The sequence below is a fragment of the Protopterus annectens genome, chromosome 16.part0 (genome assembly GCF_019279795.1).
Source record: "Protopterus annectens isolate FY-2018-M chromosome 16.part0, PAN1.0, whole genome shotgun sequence".
Classification (NCBI taxonomy): domain Eukaryota; kingdom Metazoa; phylum Chordata; order Ceratodontiformes; family Protopteridae; genus Protopterus; species Protopterus annectens.
The window spans coordinates 64901279-64921584 of NC_056750.1; the positions used below are offsets into that span (position 1 = coordinate 64901279).

The 20306-nt window shown below is 40.8% G+C and overlaps 1 protein-coding gene across 1 annotated transcript in view; it reads left to right on the forward strand.

The window, feature by feature from the left end:
• The window catches only part of LOC122790393 (putative P2Y purinoceptor 10), a 211474-nt gene extending 193088 nt beyond the window's left edge, over window positions 1–18386 (forward strand). Inside the window, exon 2 of the mRNA XM_044057914.1 lies at window positions 15765–18386. Coding sequence (XP_043913849.1) covers window positions 15809–16813 — 1005 coding nt within the window. The 5' untranslated portion in view covers window positions 15765–15808 and the 3' untranslated portion in view covers window positions 16814–18386. The remainder of the gene's footprint in view (window positions 1–15764) is intronic.
• The last annotated feature ends 1920 nt before the right edge of the window (window positions 18387–20306 follow it).

Sequence of the window (20306 nt, forward strand, 5' to 3'; positions counted from 1 at the left end):
TGGCTTTTCTCTGGTTTTACTATGTTTTGGTTCTATTGAGTAGGGGAAGTTCCCCAGTGCCCTGGCCAAATGTTCTCTAGTGATGTAAATATAAGTTTGGGTCTCCCCTGCAAAGAGGCTACTAGCGTAATGGAACTAACCCAGTCAACAAAGAATAAATAAAGGTATTAGTTAAAAAAGAATCTTTACAAAGTATGTATGAGAGACCCTTTTACCAGAAAAGGATGGAACACAGAGATTTTAGGACTTGAAATAAGGATCATTCATCACAATGAGGTATAGCTGAGATATACGGCACTGACCATCTGTCCCAACACACCTAGGGTACTTAATAACTGACCATCTGCCCCAACACACCCAGGGTACTTAATAACTGACCATCTGTCCCAACATGCCCAGGGTACTTAATAACTGACCATCTGTCCCAACACACCCAGGGTACTTAATAACTGACCATCTGTCCAAACACGCCCAGGGTACTTAATAACTGACCATCTGTCCGAACACACCCAGGGTACTTAGTAACTGACCATCTGTCTCAACACACCTAGGGTACTTAATAACTGACTGTCTGTCCCAACTCACCTGGGGTACTTAATAATTGACCATCTGTCCCAACACACCCAGGGCACTTAATAACTAACCATCTGTCCCAACATGCCCAGGGTACTTAATAACTGACCATCTGTCCAAACATGCCCAGGGTATTTAATAACTGACCATCTGTCCCAACACACCCAGGGAACTTAATAACTGACCATCTGTCCCAACACACCCAGGGTACTTAATAACTGACCATCTGTAAAAACACATCCAGGGTACTTAATATATACTAACACCAAGATCATTTTACTTCATACTAGTGGACTTCTGTCAGACATCGCAAGTGCGAACTTAATATATAGCCAACCAAATTCATACCTGCAGTTCTGTTTTTCTTATAATCACAGTTAATTTCAGAGTTTTGACAGACTTTCCACAGTAACAAATAAATCAATAAATGAACGGCGCAGTGGTGCAGTGGTAGCGTTGTCGCCTCACAGCAAGAGGTTTTCTGGTTCGATTCTCGGCTGGGGTGCCTTCTGTGTGGAGTCTGCATGTCCTCCCTGCGTTCATGTGGGTTTCCACTGGGTGCTCTGGTTTCCTCCCACGTTACAAAGACATGCATCTGGAGCCTTTCTCCCCGGTCCTCCACTGAAAATTTGCTTCATTCCAAGTCGGACTTTCCCAGTTAATAAATGTTAAATAAATAAATCATTGTGCACATATGTAAAGTGGATTGCAAGTCAACAGTTTAAATTATTTCTGTTATGATATGTCACTGGCTACATCCTGTTCAAAGGATGCCTTATTATACTAAAACAACCTGGGGTACTAATGGAGATACAAACTGGCACAATCACTTCAAATAATTATTTAGACTCACACATTTAGGAAGGCTAAATATTAAATATTTTGATCATGCTGACAATGTGCAACATTTTTAGTTGTATAGCTTAAGTGGTAATCACACTGTATGTGCTTGAATATCAAAGAATATAAACATCTAAGCATGTACCTTCATTGAAGGTTGTGCATCAGGGCTGGTAACTCGGCACGTAAAAATCAACTACCAATCATTAGCAGACCAGAGTTCCACTGTGGCGACCCCTAACCAGGAAAAGCTGAAAGACACAACAACAACATATAACATCTAAGCATGGAAAGGAAGCATTAAATTATTTTGATATACTACACGGAGGACGTCATACCTGTGAGATAATTGGAAGCCCTGGATTCTTAACCAATATTGGGTCATTATGGAGTCACACTGTGAAACTAATAACTCTGTGAACAAAGCCCAAGTATTTGTATACAAAGTGAAAATGATCAGGCTCAACAGTCGGGGTCAGAACCTGGTGGTGTTGACATTATAGTATGCAAACATCACAAGGGAGAAAAATGCAGAGAGGCTTTGCTATAAAATATTAAGAATGATTTGTTTTGTTGTGGCTAAGCAAATTGTAGTTACTTTTACAGAAAGTGATATGAGGTGTAGAAAAAAAAAACATGCTTGATTGAAGATCACTGCAATTTGTATTGTAAAATGAATGTACATTGTCACTCTTTCTCTACTTGTTTATATGCATGTACCTGCATGTATGTGCATTGTGATTTGTGTGTGTGTTTGTCCGTCTGTGTGTGTGTGTGTGTGTGTGTGTGTGTGTGTGTGTGTGTGTGTGTGTGTGTGTGTGTGTGTGTGTGTGTGTGTGTAAAGAGAATATCTAGAAAATTAGCTACTTGGCAGGTCTGTCATTTTTAATGAAGATTTATTTGCATTTTCTTATAATGTTATGACAGATGGAAGACACTTGTATCAAAAAATTTGAACTAATGTTCTGCTGTTCACACTGCTCAACTTATTAACCTGTATGACCTGCACAGGTGGGATAATTTAATAGCACTGTAAACTAGACAAGCATGTGCCAGACCAGAGCAAAATAACTCAGAGGTACCAATGGAAATGAACAGAAATGTAAAAGTAAGCATCTCCACTTCAAATAAAAATTAGAAAGCTCTTAGTAAGGTTTTGTTTCATAAATAAATATATACTTACAAAGCAAAAATTAAGGAGAGATGTGAACTGGAAACAGCTTCTGTAATATAAATGAAGCAACTTGCGACCTTTCTTTATTTCCCCTTAAATTTCAAAAATGGAATAAAATAGCAGAAATCCATGTGCTGTAAAAACTAACATATGGCATAATTATCCAGGGCTTTATTCTTGAGACACGTATGAACAGTTCTGACTGCTGAACTGTCACTAAGGTCATAGGTTCATAGGTTCATACTAGGCTATCTGCCCTAGGGCATTTATAAGCCTAGCCAGAGTGTGTTTGGCTTTCGCCATCCATTTTAAATGAATTTTGCTATGCCCTTTTTCGAGGTTAGTATACTGTGCCTCTGTCTAACAGTGACACAGAAGTGATACCCGGGGTAAACCTACGATCTCCCATCCACTCATCAAGATTCCTCTTGAAGAGAGTCAATGAGGGACTCTGCCTAACCTGGACTGGGATTTTATTCCAGAGTGAAGGGAGCCTCTGCGTTATGAATCTGTCCCTCCAGCATGTCCTATTGATTTCAGTGCTGAGGTTCAAGTCTCTCGAGCGTAGCTCGATGGGATTTGGATTTTCTGAGGTGCAGCATGTCCATTAATTCCGGGTTGGACATGGCTTTATACGTCAGGCACAGATCGCCTCTGAGCAGGCAGTATGCCACTGAGTAGAGCTGGAGTTTCTTTAACCGGGCAGCATATGGCATCTGTTTGAGCCCTTTGATCCTCTTGGTGAGGTACTTTTGGGGTCTTTCCAGTTGCTGCAGGTGTCTGGTAAGGTACATCCCAAAAGGGGCATTGTACTCAATTATGGGCCTGATGAGGGATGAGTAAAGAGGCACGATGACCTCCCCTGATCTAGATGTGAATCCCTTCATGATTAGGTGGGCTATATAAAATGTTTTCTAACCACTTTGGCCACGTGGTTGTCAAATGAGAGATTGCTATCAACTTGGGTCCCCAGGTCCCTAATTACTTCTTCTGTACTTAATGGATTATCACCTATGTGGTAATTTGTGGGCACTTTGTTTTGCCAAAGGGGATGACTATACACTTTTGGCGTTTAGCTTGAGGCCATGGCTCTGGCACCAGTTGTCTGTTTCTATGAGGCCCTTTTGAAGGATGCTTGTGTCGGCTGGAGAGTCAATTATGGTGCCCAGTTTGCAGTCATCTGCGAACTTGGTCAGCCACAGTCCTTCCGTGTTTGCCTGTACCTCCGAGAAATATATACCGAACAAGAGAGGTCCCAGGACTGAGCCTTGTGGGACGCCACTTGTAACTGGTTTGGAGTCTGACATGGCTCCAGCAATTCTAACCATGTGGGTTCTGTCCTTGAGCCAGTTTGCAACCCATCTAGTGACATAGGGGTTTATATTTAAGCTGGTGAGCTTATCTATAATGCTCGACTGGGTATTGTATCGAAGGCTTTTGCGAGGTCCAGGTAGGCTGTGTGGACCACCTTCCCCTCGTCAATGGCCTTGGTGACTGTTTCAAAGAAATCGACCAGGTTTAAGAGGCAGGATCTGCTCTTAACAAAGCCAAACTGGGTAGGATCCAGTGTCTGTAGGTCCCCAATATCTTTATTTATGAGGTCCATGATGATCCTTTCCATAGCTTTGCAGACCAAGCTAGTCAGGCTTATGGGGCGATAGTTTCCAGGATCCGTTGAGGCACCACCTTTGTGGAGAGGGACCACTGTTGCTGTACGCCACTCTTTGGGTACATATCCTGTAGTAAGGCTGAGACTGAACAGTAGTTTTATGTTTCGGTTTAGCTCTTCTTGGAGTTTATGTAGGACGCAGCCCAGGACACCGTCTGGTCCCATTGATGCTGTGTTTTTTGCTTTGGAGAGGGCGGCTCTTACTTGAGCATCTGAGATGTCAGGGGGGCAGCACTCTGCTAGGATAGATATTCTCCCATTTGGTGGGGAGGGGGGAGACGTTTGCACTGAACCTGTCAGCTAGAATGTTGGCAATGTCTGTGGGTTTGGTGTATTTTTTGTCATTTTGGACTAATTCTGAGCATATCTGGGAATTCCCACCCAGGTTTTATGAGTGCCCGTAGTTTTTTGCTAATGCTGATCAGAGATGCCTTCCCTTTTTGGGATTTTGCTCTATCATGTAGTAGCTTCCTCCTTCTATTGTATAGTTTGTTTATGGCTGGGTCCACCAGACAGGACGTCTGCCTTTGGAGAATTGGGTCTTGATTTTATTTGGGATTGCATGATCCATGCATTCCTGAAGGTGTTCATAGAATGCATTTATAAATGATTCTGTGGTCTGGGCTGTATTTTCCACAGGCCCGGGGGCTTTGAAGGATTCCACCTCAGTTTTGAGGAGTGTGAAATTTGCTTTAGAGAAGTTTTTCACTGTGGTTTTCTGGGCAGGGAGTGGGGTCGGGATGTGAATATCCAGTGAGATTAGTTTATGGTCTGATCTTACCAGTGAGGGATACACTTCTGGTCTGGAGCATAGAGTCCCCATGTTGGTGGTCCAGTATGTTTTCCCCTCTTGTGGGAGTGGTAACAAGTTGTTCTAATGCATTTAAGTTTATAAATTCTAGGAACCTTTGGGCTAGGGTGTTGGAGCTAGAGTAATGCTCCCAGTCTATGTTTGGGTAGTTGAAGTCGCCCAATATAATGGTGTTTGGAGAGACCTTCATATTTTCCAGTGTTCTCAGGAAGGTTGAGTGGGGTTCTTGGGTTTGGGAGGGTGGTCTGTAGCAGGCTATAAACTGGAAGGCAGTTTTACCCACTGTTAGTTGCACATGGATAGTCTCTGATGCTTTGTGCTGTGCCACCAACCTGGAGGTGTGGGTTTCTTTGACGAATATTGATTCTCCCCCTCCTTTTGTGGTTTGGTCCAAGTTTGGGGGCCGAAAAGCATGGTATGAGGTATAACCTGGTAGTGCTGGGGTGCTCCCGGGAGCCTTGAACCAGGTTTCTGTTACTGCACAGATATCGATGTTCTCCAGCTAAGGAGAGTTTCGAGTGCGTGCATCTTGAGGTTTAGACTTCTGGTGTTGAGTAGCATTACTCTTAGTTTCTTATCCCTTGTGATACCTATGGATGTGGGTTTGTCTTTTGAGCCTTGCCTAAAAAAGGCACTATGGGGGTAGCAAGAGCCTTTGCCAATATCCGAAAGCCCAAGGCTGACAGGTGTAAGCCGTCCCTAGCGAAGCATCGTGGCTTGTCGAGTATGTCATCCCAGGCTGACAGGCATTGGATCCCCTTTGAATGACACCAATACTTAAGCCAATTGTTGAAATTGATCATCTTGTCTTCATATTGTGGCATCATTCTTGGTGAGGGTAAGATGCTACTCAAGGTCAGGGTCATACCAGCCTGGGCTACATGCTCAGAGAGCTCCTGTATGTCTCTTTTCATGTAGTCCAGGGAGGTATGTCTCAGGTCATTCACACCAGCATGGACAATGACTGAGTCATATTTGTACTTGCCTTGGAGTGACCTGAGTGTGTGTGTGTTATGTGGCAGATCCTAATGCCCGACAGGCAGCTCACCGTGACCTTCTCCTTGTTCAGCCTGGTGAGCAGGACATCAGTGTGCCTGACGATAGTCACCTATTACAAGTGTATCAGGTGTGTTGTTTAGCCTTAAGGGCTGTGACTGTTCGGCACACTGGCTTTGTGAGCTATGTGTTGCATGTGTTTTGTTTTGGGGTAGCGGTTGCTTGGGTGTCTGCTTTGGAGGTCTCTGCTGCTTAGGCAGATTTTTATTTAGAGCCTCCGAGTATGTTTTTGTGTGTTTATGTGTTTGGTTTGCTGTTTGGTTTGATGTCATGGTAGTTCTGTGTGAGACTGGAATTGTAGTGAGCGTGGTTTCCTTCTCCTCCTGACTGGTTATGCCAGTACTGAGTTGAGAGAGCTTAGCCTCCAGTTTGGCTATATGGTTGCATCTCTCACATGTGTTGGAATGTGTTGGGAGGAGGAGAGGGTTGTCTGTGTACATGAGGCAGTTGTAACATTGCCTCAAGATTCCCAGATTCACCAGCTGGACCGGAGAGGAGATTGACAACTGACCTTTGGACATGCTAGAATAGTATTGGGAATTCCTTTATAATTGAAAAAAAGGGCCACTGGGGAACAAGGTACTCAAGGGGAGTTTGTGAGGGTGTAGTGCTTTTAATTTTTTAGTGCTGACTTAGTGAGCAAGTGCCAGGTAACTTAAATGCAATGTGTTACAGGTAACGTAAATGCAAAAATGACAAACATAGTTATTGTAAACACCTGTCAAAGAATAATTTCTGTAATAATTTCCTGGCAAACACTGTTGCACTATTATCTTCCAAGTAACAACATTGTTTTGTATATTATACAGGGGATAAGATTTTGTGTGGATTTATTAGCCTTACTGTTCTCTTTTGAGCAGCTGACATATTCTATCACTTGTTACTGCCTGAAAAGATCACACTTTATAAAGGGTAACTGATACAGTAGTGTTATAAATCACGACATCTTTTTTGGTTTATTCGCTTTTAGATGTCACCTTTTAAACTCTGAATGCAAAATAGTTAGGCTACAGTCCCATGCGAGGTAGTTTCCCCTGTATGTTATACAAAATGATCCTGATGATTATAGAAATTGCCAGCTTATCAAATTTTGTTGCACTGTTTTATCTGCATTACTTAACACTTTTTACTGCTTTGTATATGTACCTAATAATGTAACAATATGATATCCAAGTGAACTATAATATATAGATACCAGTGAATGCAGATGGAGAACTTGTGAAGGACAGCTACAGAAAAGAAGTGGGTTCTGTTTCTAAAAGTAAAACTGTTGGCTTCCTTTCCTTGAGTGTTTTCATCATTTTATTGTGATTTACAGTTCAACATGCATAAAATTAAACATATTTACATACTTACGTGCATATCTGTGGGAGGAAATGACTTCTGGTTAAAATGTGTTTGTAGATAACACTCCCCTCTCAATTATTTATTTAATTCAGCACCAAGGGTGCCATGTGAAATGAAAACACAATTTGCGTAGTGTACCTGTATTTGTGTACCTGTATTTGTGTACCTGTATTTCTTGAACTTGTTTCTGCACTTTTTTCATACTTGGCTGTTTTGTGAAAGCTTGAATCATTTCCTTCTAGTATTTGTCACAGTGTTTTTGAGCAGCATGTAGGCAGTTTTTTATTTATTTATTTTTGTTGAGTGGAACACAGTGAATAGGGGAAAGGTAGTAGCATTTGCAAAAATCGTAGGTCACAAAGTCTAACTGCAGACTCAAGAAAGTTTTGACTGTAGGTAAGAGCTGCATGGTCTCTGTTTTATGCTTTCACTCTGAAATGACTAGCTTCATTCCTCAGCTAAAAAGCCTGCATTGAAACTCTAATTCGGATCTTAATCAAAATTAAATAGAGGGTAATGCACTTATGACTTATTCAGATTATCTAAGAGTGGTGGGGTTATATCTATATTTATGCACCTCCGCCATTACCTTAACACCAAGCCCCTCACAATGCTGGTTTGGGATGTACACCCAATAACACTGAAAAAGCAAATGACCCATTACTGCCAACTATACATAGCCCTCATTGTCTCCTGATGATCATGACCGATTGTGATCAATAACTTTAAGTTTCTATCTATTAATCCCAAATCACTAATCCTGGGTGACTTTAATGATTCAGCCAATCATTGATAATCTTGATGTATAATAAATATTTCCAGTGGTTCCTCACGTTTATCAATATTAACTTGCTAACTTTAACAGTCCAAGTTGCCACCAGAGATGACAATAATGTTGGCGTTGTCCTTACAAATATTCTGCTGTTCTACTGATGTATTTCTCTGATTGAACCAATCTGACCAGTATTTGTTTCATTTTCAGAGATTATTTCAAAGCCAACTTAATGTTCCTGTCTGAGGGTATGAACCACTGACAAAGGTTATAAACTGAAGGCAACCAGCTACTCTAAAGGTCAACATAAGACATGTTTTAACTATATTAATGTTATAATTAGATGTATCACCTGCTCCAATGATATCCACTCAAACAGTACTATGTGTTCTGAGCCTGTAGCCATAAGCAATCTCGAAGCTAGCAAATTCAGATCCACTTCTACACTTCTTACTCACCTTGGATCGTTGAACTCCCCTTCCCCAGTATTAGTATGAACCAGACACTAGACACTCGGCTAAAAAAACAAAAACAATAGGGCCCCATTCAGTATAACAGACTGTGCCATAGTTAGCACAAAGTATAACACTACTGAAGCCCGTCCTAAACCTTCTCAGCCTTAGTCTCTGTAAAGGGTATGTACCACTGAAGAATGGCTGTCAAGGTGACATACCACAAGGGCGGCTCCACTGTCCACCCTGAAAACTATCATCTTACTAGCCTCAGGAGAGTCACTACCATCATCTGTAAAATCATGGAACATATCTTGGTCAGCTTTATGAACAGTGAAAATGTTATTGATGAACGCTTGATCATGATCAGTTTGGCTTCTTGAAAGATAGATCCTGCTGCCTTCATCTGGTAAATTTATTTGAAAATATAACAGAAGACATCACTGAAGGACATTCCAATCATACTGCTTACATGGTCATCGCTAAATCCTTCAGTATGACTCCCCATGCTGGTATTATCAATAAGCTCACTAGTCTAAACATAATTCCCTATGTCATGCATTTAGGTGCACAAAGTCGCTCCCACTGGATGCAAACAGCACTACTTGGTGGTACTGTTTGATCTGAAAAACATGTCATTAATGGCCTATTTCAGGCATCAAGCAGATGTCAGAGGTCCCTGACTAACCAAGTTTGTCCATGATTGTAAACTGGGTGCTATTGCAGACTCCTCTGTGGCTCTACATGTGTCCTTCCACAGGGGCATTCCAGTACCAGCATTTGGTGTACTGACTGTAGCCTTAAGCTTAATACAAAAAATATAGTGCAGCTGCCTGTGAGAAACAAGCCTATCCTACTGATTACCACATAAACATGCCCCGTTTAAGATCAAAACCGTCATTAGAACTAACTACCTTCACTGACAATGAACTGTCCTTCAGTCATTATGCATCACTTACAGTCAGGAAATCCTTCTTCCTTACACAATTAATTAGCAAGGATATGTAATTAGTAAGGATATGTACTCCATTTCTAAGGATTTCATAGTAAATCAACAGCACTTTTCAGCTTAATCAAAGAAAAATGCAAGAGAATTATCTTTATGACTAATCTCACCTTCCCCATGCCAGTCACAGAATGCAGTGCTCTGTTTTGAATGCACCATTCCAAACATCTTACCTAACTAGGAAAACTACAATGTCTTCTACCTAAAAAGTTGAAATGCCTAAGTTCTGTTAGCTACCTGGAAAGGCAAAAAAATAAATATATATATATATATATATATATATATATATATATATATATATATATATATATATATTCTTGCTTGCCATTGCAGCAACTTTTGTGGAATTAAGCTCTGACTATGACCCAGGTGACACAGGTTCAATTAGTGAGCCAGGTATCTGAGGTGCTGGCATGGAGCGCTATGGCCCAGGTGACCCAGGTTTGATTAGTGGCCTGGTCCTCTCAGGTGCTGGCATGGAGGGCTATAGCCCAGGTGACCCAGGTTCGATTAGCGACCCAGGTATCTGAGGTGCTGGCATGGAGGGCTATGGCCCAGTTGACCCAGGTTAGATTAGTGGTCCAAGTATCTGTGGTGCTGGCATGGAGGGATGGTCATGCCTATCCCAGGGGCAAGGGATGTTCATAAATACCACCAAGGCCATTAAAAAAGACCCAAATTGTATTATAAAACACTCAACACTCTCCAGCACTCATCATATCCACTGTTCATCTCCATGCTCCTGAGGGAGGAGTGGTCTGTGAATATTGAAGAAGTCCTTGTGTGATTACAAGATGGGCTAAGCAGATGTAGAAGAGAAAAGAGGGAAGGACATCACAAAAGTAGTTGCTGGTGAGAACTCCAGGATGCCTTAAGCTTCCATGCTGGGCCCAACCTGAAAAAGGCATTAGTCTCTGAGATGAAAAGATGGGCTAATAGATCCACTGATGGATGGGGGTTGGGGGGTAGAGACTGGAATGTATGAAGAAGGCAGGGACAGAAGTAAAACCCTCTTGTTGTTATTCGTCTCATACTGTCTCTTTGTAGAGATCTCTGCCTTGCCGTCCAGGAAATGAAACATCCTGTCCTACTAGACCTCCTCCACCTCCAAAATACTAATTGTTCTAAAAGCACTCACTCCAAAGACCTCCACCTTCATCACAACATAAATGAACAAGGCCTTTTGGAGACGTAGGTTCATTGTTAGCTATGTTAGCTATGGAATGGCTTGCACCTGTCACCCCTGGGCTTTCGGATATTGGCAAAGGCTCTTGCTACCCCATGCCTGCTTTTTTTTTTTTTAAAAAAAAAAAAAAGACACCCACCCACCTATCACAAGGAGGGATAAGAAGAAAAGAAGAATGCTACACAACAAGAGTCTAAAACCTCAAGATGCACGCGACCTCAAACTCCTTTAGCATGGAGAACATCGACAGAATAGCAGTAACAGAAACCTCAGTAGTTCCTCCCGAGAGCACCTACCAGGTTATACCTATACCCATACCCCCTCACCCAAAAACGAACAAACCTTGAACCGAAGGAGTATCGGAGGTATCGATATTCATCCTCAACCCCACACCACACCAGGTTGGTGGCAAAGAAGCGAGACTATCCATATCCATGTGCACAACAGGTAAAACTGCCTTCAGTTTTAGTGCCTGCCAAGACCACCCACCACTCCAACCCAAAACCCCGAACACCACTCGCCTTCCTGAAAAAGAAAATATGAAGGTCTCTCCAAGCACCATTAGCACCATTATAACTACAAAAACATAGACTGGCAAACATAGACTGGGAGTAAGCCTCTAGCCCCAAGGCTATCTAATTCAATATTATAAAATGCTATGGAACAAAACATTACCACTCCCCACAAGAGGGGGGAAAACACTCCTGATCAATCATCACCACCACTATCTCTCACTGGTAACCAGAAGTGTATCCCCTCAACCTCAAGATCAGACCATCTCCATCTCACTGGATATCAAAACCCCACCCCCACCCCAGCCCAAGCAAACCAAAGTGAAAACAAAAAAACCACAGTGAAAAACTCAAAAAACAAAAAAATACACTTGGAATAAGCCCCCCTGTGGAAAAAAATACCCAGACCACAGAAGAATTATAAATGCATTCTATGAACACCTTCAGGGATGCATGCTATCTGCATCCCAAATAAAACCAAGAACCAAGACCCCCTCCTCAAAACCCAAGACCCAAAATCCAGCCCCTAAATGAAACTAACCAGGTACTAAATCAAAGCAAGGAATAAAAAAGGGAAATAAAAAAGGAAGGCATCAAAATCCTAAAAAGCACAAAAAAAAAAAACACAGGCACATAAAAAGGACCCAAAAAACAGGACAAAGAGGATAATCACAAGGCTTTAGGCACAAGGCTTTCCAAAATTATGGGTGGAAGGTAACCACAGAACAAACAGAACTCCGTAGAGATATAGTTAAAAAATAAAAGAAATGCTCAGACCACCAAAGAATACAACATCAGCACAAACCTGCACCAACTCCCCTCAGATCCAAAACAGCACCAAGGGCACCCATCTATCCCCTGCCCCACCAAAAGGGCAACCTCACAGATGTCAGGGTAAGAGCTCAATCTCTCAAAGAGCAAAAATGGGACCAGATGGTGTCACCAAAGCAAAACAGCAGTCCCAGGATAAGAGATACAAGACAAACACAAGCCAAACAAAAAACTAAAAGCCCAACTAACTACAAACAAAACTACCAGAAAATCAGCAGGCAGGCTAGTGGCCCCAGGAAAGAGTGGTAAAGGTGGTGCAGCAGTCCCCATAAGACGCTGGAAACATAAGATGCGAGCCTGGGAAAAATGGCAAGCATAAGCCTGGACAGCTGCCGGACCCTAAAAATAAAGGAAAGGGGATCAACAAAATCTGAAAAAAGATATTGGGGACCTACAAACACTGGATCCCTAAAAGTTCTGACTTTGTTAAGGAGCAATCACTTGATTTAGGCCCCCTGGCCTTGATTTTGAACCGTCCACACACCCAGCCTACCTGGCGCTCGCAAACACACACAATGGCATTGGCCCTAAGCTCACCCTCATAAGCTTAAATTAGAATATCTGGAGAGATGGATTGCAAACTGCCAATTAACAGAACCCACATGGATTCAGTGCTGCTGGATTGAGGACAGACTCCACACCAACAACTCTAGTGGCAGCATGTCTTCTGGAGAGCCAGGGACCTCTCTTGTTGAATATATTTCGGGGGGGTGCAACTCGACGGAGACCAACCGGTTACAGCACTGCATGAAGAGCCACTGGCTGCAAAGTGCCACAACCAGATCCTTGGCTCCAACTGCAAACCACAAAAAAAAATGCCCTCCCCAGCCAACACAACAAAATCCAAATCATGGCAAACATAGAAATGGTAAAAATATATCTCCACAAAAATCCACATAGGAAATGGGGACCCAGGTTGATAGCAATCTCTCAGCTGACAAAGTACCATAGTATGGCCAAAGTGGTTAGGTCAACATTTAAATAGTAATGAAATCATCTAGGATTCCACCCAAGTAGCAATCATTCATCGTAAACTACCAGCGTCAGCATCAAAGTGGACATTTCTACAATGCCCCTCAATCATATAGGATGCCCCTTTCAGACAGATGCATCAGGCTGGCTTGACTCTCTTTACTCATCCCCAATCAATTACATAATTGAGTACAAGATGCCTGGTCAGGATGATTAAAGCCTGCAGCCTGGCAAAAGAAAAGTCCTGAACTGTCACCAAGATAATCTGTTCAACTACGAGTACCCCAGATGAATATGCTGCCTGTTAAGACCCTGATCTGAGAAAGGCATAACCAGAGCCTGAGCAGAGGCTGGAGCCTGCCGACTTAAAAAAAATCAAAAAAATGAATAATCTGGACTGCTTGAAGGACAGAAGGCTAACCCAGAGGGACTTCACGCTGCAGACAAATTGACAGTCACTGAAGAAAATATCCCTTGAGGCTCTCTCTTCAAGAGGAATCTTGAGGCGGTTTCTTTAGATCGTCTTGAAAAGTGTCACTGGAGGATGTGGAGTAGTACTCCGACCTCGAAGTATGGCTATCCAAATGAAAGGTAGGGGTGTGAATAAATTTAACATTCTAGGCTTATAACTAAATAGATTTAAATATGGGTATAAAAAAAAAGTATAGAAAACAGGGCAATTTAAAATAAATAGAAAAAATGAATGAGGACTCGTTACATTAAAAAAGTGTAAATTAATGGCTTCCTTCAACTTATACCTTGACAGTTGGAATGATGCCCACATATTTGCTCCTGGGGTAATCTGTATGACCCTCACTGAGCAGGGTGGCAAATCCACCTACAAACCTCTCCAAAATGGATAACCAAGCCTCAAATCTGCCTAGCAAAGAAATAAGTATCTATGATCCTATGAGTAGCTATTTTGAGCTTAGCATTTAAATATTCCTGTAAAAGAATTTAAGAAAATGGCCATAACTAAAATCAGAGAAAGCCATTGAAAGAGAACAGATGCAAAAAAAAAAGGAAAGAAAACTTAAAAACTTCTACAGGTGGACTGTCAGACATAATCGCAAAAATATATTTTTTATTTCTGCTGTCATCTTGTAAAACATCAGGAATAAATGCCATCATAACAGCCCCCATTACGCTATTTTAGGTCAAACAAATTAGAAAAAAATAAACCACTTAAATGTAAGGTTATTAGCACTGCAGAAAATTGTTTTACATGATAAAAAGCATGGACATTTTTGAGGGGCGGCTGTCCTTTAAGTTATCTCAACAGACCCTAGTAAGACTAATGACCTCTCAAGCTTGGTATGTTAGTTCGGGTCTGTATCATATGTTCGAAGTTTGAAAACTTCACATGTTAAATAATCAAATTTAAATGTTTGAAGTTTCAAACATCAAACATAAGATTAAAAAAAAGAAAGGGAACTTAACTGACTGTTGTAAGCAGGGGGGCAAGCCTCCCTGAACCCCCCACTCTTTAAATATACCAACTTTAAGACTGGACTATAACGTGGTAAAGGGAAGATTTCCCTTACTGCACTCTAGTGCGGTCTCAGAGTTGGTATATTTAAAGAGCGTGGGGTGTGTAGGGGGGCTTGCCCCTTGCCTACAACAGTTAATTTTGGGTTTGGGGTTTCTTTTTTTTTTTTAATTATATGTTTGATGTTTTAAACTTTGAACATTTAAATTTGATTATTTTACATTTGAAGTTTTCAGACTTCAAACATATGATATAGACTCTGTTAGTTCTATTACATGATGTTGAAACATCATGAAGTCTTAATCGTGCAGCTTAATATTGGCAAGCATCTTTCTACATTACATGCCTAAGATGAGGAAAAAGAAGCTACTGATGCTTATCTGACTGTCTGTATAGCTGTGGTCTGGGATTCAATATCAGCAGTAAATTGTTGATAAACTAATGAAAAGTACTCACTGCCATGGAAATATGCAAACGCTAAACAGAATGAAACTGGTGATCTATTCCAGCTGTGATTCTCACTTATCTCTGCCCTCTCTCCCAAACTCACACGTATTCATGCTTATGAAGAAAATTTCTCACAGGAAAAGGTCACTCCCTTCTAATGATTTTGATACAGATAGATTCTCTTTTTTATATTATGCTAGAAATATTGATTACATTTATTTCCATAGATATGCCCATGAAGATTGGCAACCTTTGTGCCAAATATGATTTAGAATCACTAAGAAGTTGTCATGTTCAAGTTAACATAACTTGTAAATTGGGAGGTAACTGGATTCAAACCCAGGTATGTTATTTTTTCTGGCTCACTGTCTTAACCAAGGCTCTAGAGCACTTCATTTCACGTCCCTGCTGGTGGTGTTTTAAGTCTGTGGTATGGAAAGATTCACTGATGTCTATTTGATGCCAGTGTTAGATAAAAGGTGCAGTTTACACATATGACAGTTACATGTGGCTAGTGGTTGCAATCAATGAAAACTTTCTTAATGATCAGAACTGGCAGTATTGTGTTTAATATGGCTACCTTTATTGTCCCCACTCTGATTTGTTTTGTCTTCTGCATCCTTACAGAGTCCTGCCATTTGTCAAGAGATTGAAAGAAATTCAACAAAGTCATGGTTAACAATGACAGCTGCAACGACGGAATGCAATCCAAGATTATCTATGCGTATGCCTACTTGGTCATATTTGTACCCGGCTTACTAGGGAATAGTATAGCTGTATGGGTACTTATCAGCTTCATCAGAGAAAAACGCAAAGGAATTATCTTTATGACTAACCTCGCCTTTGCTGACCTTGCACATGTCCTGTCATTGCCACTGCGAGTTTATTATTATTTAAACAGTGACTGGCCATTTCAGCACTCTATGTGCTTGCTCTGCTATTATCTGAAATATGTCAACATGTATGCAAGCATTGCATTCCTGGTCTTCATTAGCGTTCAGCGGTGTCTCTTTGTCATAAAACCTTTCCGAGCAAATTCATGGAAACAGAAGTATGACATCATGTTGAGCATTGCTGCTTGGATTGTTGTGGGAATTTGCTGCATCCCATTTACAACCATCCGGAATAGTGGGCCTGTGCACAATGATACCGCTCATACTGTAAATGAGAGAATATGCTTTGCTGATCTTCCTACTAACAAAGTCAGTCAGGTGCGCTTAATTGCAATGATTTTTATGGTTGAAATAATAGGATTTGCAATTCCACTAATAGTCATTTCAGTCTGCACATGGAAAACTCTGTCACATCTGAAGAATCACAAGGAACTTTGTCCAGAAAGAACTGAGAAACAAAAAGCTGCAAGAATGGTTTCACTGTGTGCAGTCGTCTTTTTGGTTTGTTTTGTTCCTTATCACTTGAACAATCCATTGCACATGATGATTAAACAGAACATGATTATGCACTGTAATACTCAAAGGCTTGTGAATACTTTTCATGTGGTTTCCTTATGCCTTGCAAGCCTCAACTGCTGCATAAATCCACTTATATATTTCTTTGTGGTACAAGAATTCAGGGAACGGCTTGACTGGCATGGATGTCGGGAACTACATCCATGCATTAGTGGCAAAGATGGTGAAACTTTTGTTAAAGAAGAAGAACTCTGTCATAGTAATTGAACTGATAAACTGCTCATCTTCAAAAGATGTTTTGATGGCTGGCATCATGATAAAGCAGGAAAGCAGCTCTTCATTATGTGGACAGGTGGCATTGATGAATGCAAGTACACCTTCTCAGTGATGAGTTTGGAGAAGGTCATGAGCTCCTGCAAGTTATTTTTGCTTCATTTTAGAAGATATAGAGATATGTGCACTTTGGTTAATAATTATCTTCTGAATGAAACTCTGTAACAGAACAGCAGAAAGAACTTCACCGGCGGAGAGGGCCAGTGTTACCATCAGACAACAGAACAGCAGAAAGAACTTCACTGGAGAAGAGGGCCAGTGTTACCATCAGACAGTGCCAGTAGTCCATGCATGAATGTGGTCAAACTGAACAAAGTTATATGGTGTTGGGCCTGTGGATAGAAATTATCTGCTGGCTTCAGTCTTCCTCTATTCAGCCATCATAGCTTTATGCAGGGATAAAGAATGAGCCATGACAAACAAACAAACAAACAACACACAAAGGTAGTTGCAAGTCTGCTTTGTGGGGGGGGGGGTGACACCACTGAGTACCCATGTTTTGTTGAGAGCTCTTGGCCATCATTATTAGCTCTACCACTGCTGGTATTTGCTTTACCTACAGCAGACTTGTTTGCTGCCATATTATATGCTGTAGTGCATACCTTTATGAATGAAAAAGAGCAGGGGAACATCTGCTAGACATCCCCTGCAATGACCAGTTGTGCAACCGGCTGTATGATTTAGTCCAAAAAGAGAACATATTCCCTGCATTAATTTCAATGATGTCAGACTATCAGTCTGCCAACATATGTACATGTTGATTCTGATTTGCTCACGTGAGTGAAACCAACAGTATGCAGATGGTCCTCTGTTAATTTATATCCTGGACCATTGTAAGAAGCTATTGTTTTCTAACAATGACTCTATCCTTTCATACTCAGAAACACTTTGTTTTCAAGTAGCATGTGGTTATCTTTTAAGGCATAGGAACCTCAATGGGCTAAGAAATAGGGAATATGCTCTAGACACTGCTTCCAGTTGTCTGGTTTTTATTATTCATTCCTCAGGAGACTGTTTTTTTTTCTTTGACTGAACATCCTACCTTTTTAGATATCCAGGGGGAAACTACTTGTGGATTATGTGTTAGTCATGCAGTTTATACCCTATTTTTTGTACGTTGTAAGCACCAGCACTTAGGGGGAAGACAATAGTTATGTTTTGTTCACAATAAAACTTGTAACATATAATAATAACAAAGAGTCTTATTCCACATACACACAGACACACACACACACACACACACACACACACACACACACACATGCATGCACGCACACATACACATACACACATATGCACACACACACATGCCTGTATATATGTGTGCTAATACAGACAGAAATGTATATAAATGCATGTACTGATACATATGTGCATGCACACACACAGACACACACGTGTGTGCAAATTCAGACAGAAATGTGTATAAATACATGCATTGATATATACACCCATGTATGCGCACACAAACATACACACATACACACACACACACACACACACACACACACACACACACACACACACACACACACACACACACACACACACACACACACACACACACACACACACACACACACACACACACAAATCCATGTGTATATGTTTGCAAACAAAGACAGAAATGGATATAAATACGTGTGTTCACATATACATACATATATGCAGAGAGAAATATCGATGTGTACAAAGACATATAAAGCCGAAAGACACAACAATAAAGACATATACATGCATATACAGTTAAATGATAAAAAACAGAATTTTGCTTCTTAATATGATTTTTCTACAAGCAGGGTAACCGTATGTCAAAATTACTTCTCATTTTTCAAAAAGTATAATTCTGTCTCTATTTTCTTTGTGATGATGTGAGACAGTGCCAACTGTGCCAGTGGGAATAGGGCGGTGCATGTGTAAGATATACTAGCATAGCTAGCTGGAGTTTTGTAAAAAATTATATGTCATTTGAATATCAAACTGATTTGTACAGATACTTGTGTTAAAAATGTATTTTTAAAGTCGCTTGTGTTAAAAATGTATCAACAGTGGGTCCTGCTGGACAGAAAAGAAATATACATGTATGTCAAGTTGTATTGTTGTAATTACTGAAATGTATATATTTTAGCAGGGGATATTAGAAGGGAAGGGGTTAGGCTTAACCCAGCAAACCTCAAGGAAAATAGCCTGAAATTAAATGACTTGGTTAAGGTCATAAAAATTCTATCTCACAGGTCTGAATGCAGCCAGAGATCCAATGTCTATTGAAAAGCCTTTCTGCAGGAAGGGTAGAAGTGGTGGAATTGTTTTATAGCTTCCAGTTGCTGTATTAAGCCTTTTAGCTAAAGTTCTATGTGTGTATTGTGACACATCTGTGCCAAATCCTGGCTCAATATTTAGTGAGATGGTAGTGTGAGAACCACAGAATCAGGTGACCAGATATGATGTCATTTTGTAGCCAGCACTGAAATTGTATTTAGATATTACTGATATATATGTCAGTAGCACTCAGCACTCTGTTACTGGAAATGATAACAAAGACACTCATCCATTTCATCTTGCCTTGCTCTAGCAAGTAAGTAGGGAACAGTAATTCTTCTGTTAGGAAAATATAGTGAGACTAGATAAATATTTTTTTCTGTATCTGTCTGAATCTTTCCATCTGTTTTGTTTTTATATTTCCTGTGAATTGAAATGCTGGTGTTTATTGTGAATATATATTCAGTATTGTCTTATTTATTTTATATTAAATATATCTAAACCTTTTATTGTGGCTGTTCCTTTTAGAAAATATTTAACCTTTAAGAGTATCTGCATTTATTTAGTGAGACTGTAGCTCCACATTCCTGAAAGTCTTGCTGTTTGGCTTGGAAATGCGACCATTTTTATAGGTATTGATTTTACCAGGAGTAATTGGGTACCATGGTAAGAGACTTAAAGTAGCTGGCTGGTGGCAGTGAATCTGTCTTATAGTCTGGGTAGAGGTGGGAAAGCAAGTAAGCTGTGTCAGCCTTTCCCAAGTGTGTGTGTGAAAATCAAATCTCAAAGAGTGTGTGTGTGTGTGTGTGTGTGTGTGTGTGTGTGTGTGTGTGTGTGTGTGTGTGTGTGTGTGTGTGTGTGTGTGTGTGTGTGTGTGTGTGTGTGTGTGTGTGTGTGTGTGTGTGTGTGTGTGTGTGTGTGTGTGTGTGTGTCAGCTACTTGGAACAGGGACACAGAGCACTAATTTCACACAGAGCGTGGTGGACAATTTGGTTTGGAATGTCTGTCTGAGGACTCAGCTCTGAGGTGGTAAATGTCAAGTCTTATTTGGGGCCTAGATTGAAAGGCCATCCCCAGGACTGGAGTATGCATTCCCTATGTATGATCTTAAGGGAAATTGTGTTTGGTGCAGAGAGCTGGATCTGAAAATACTGTTTGTGCCTATTTT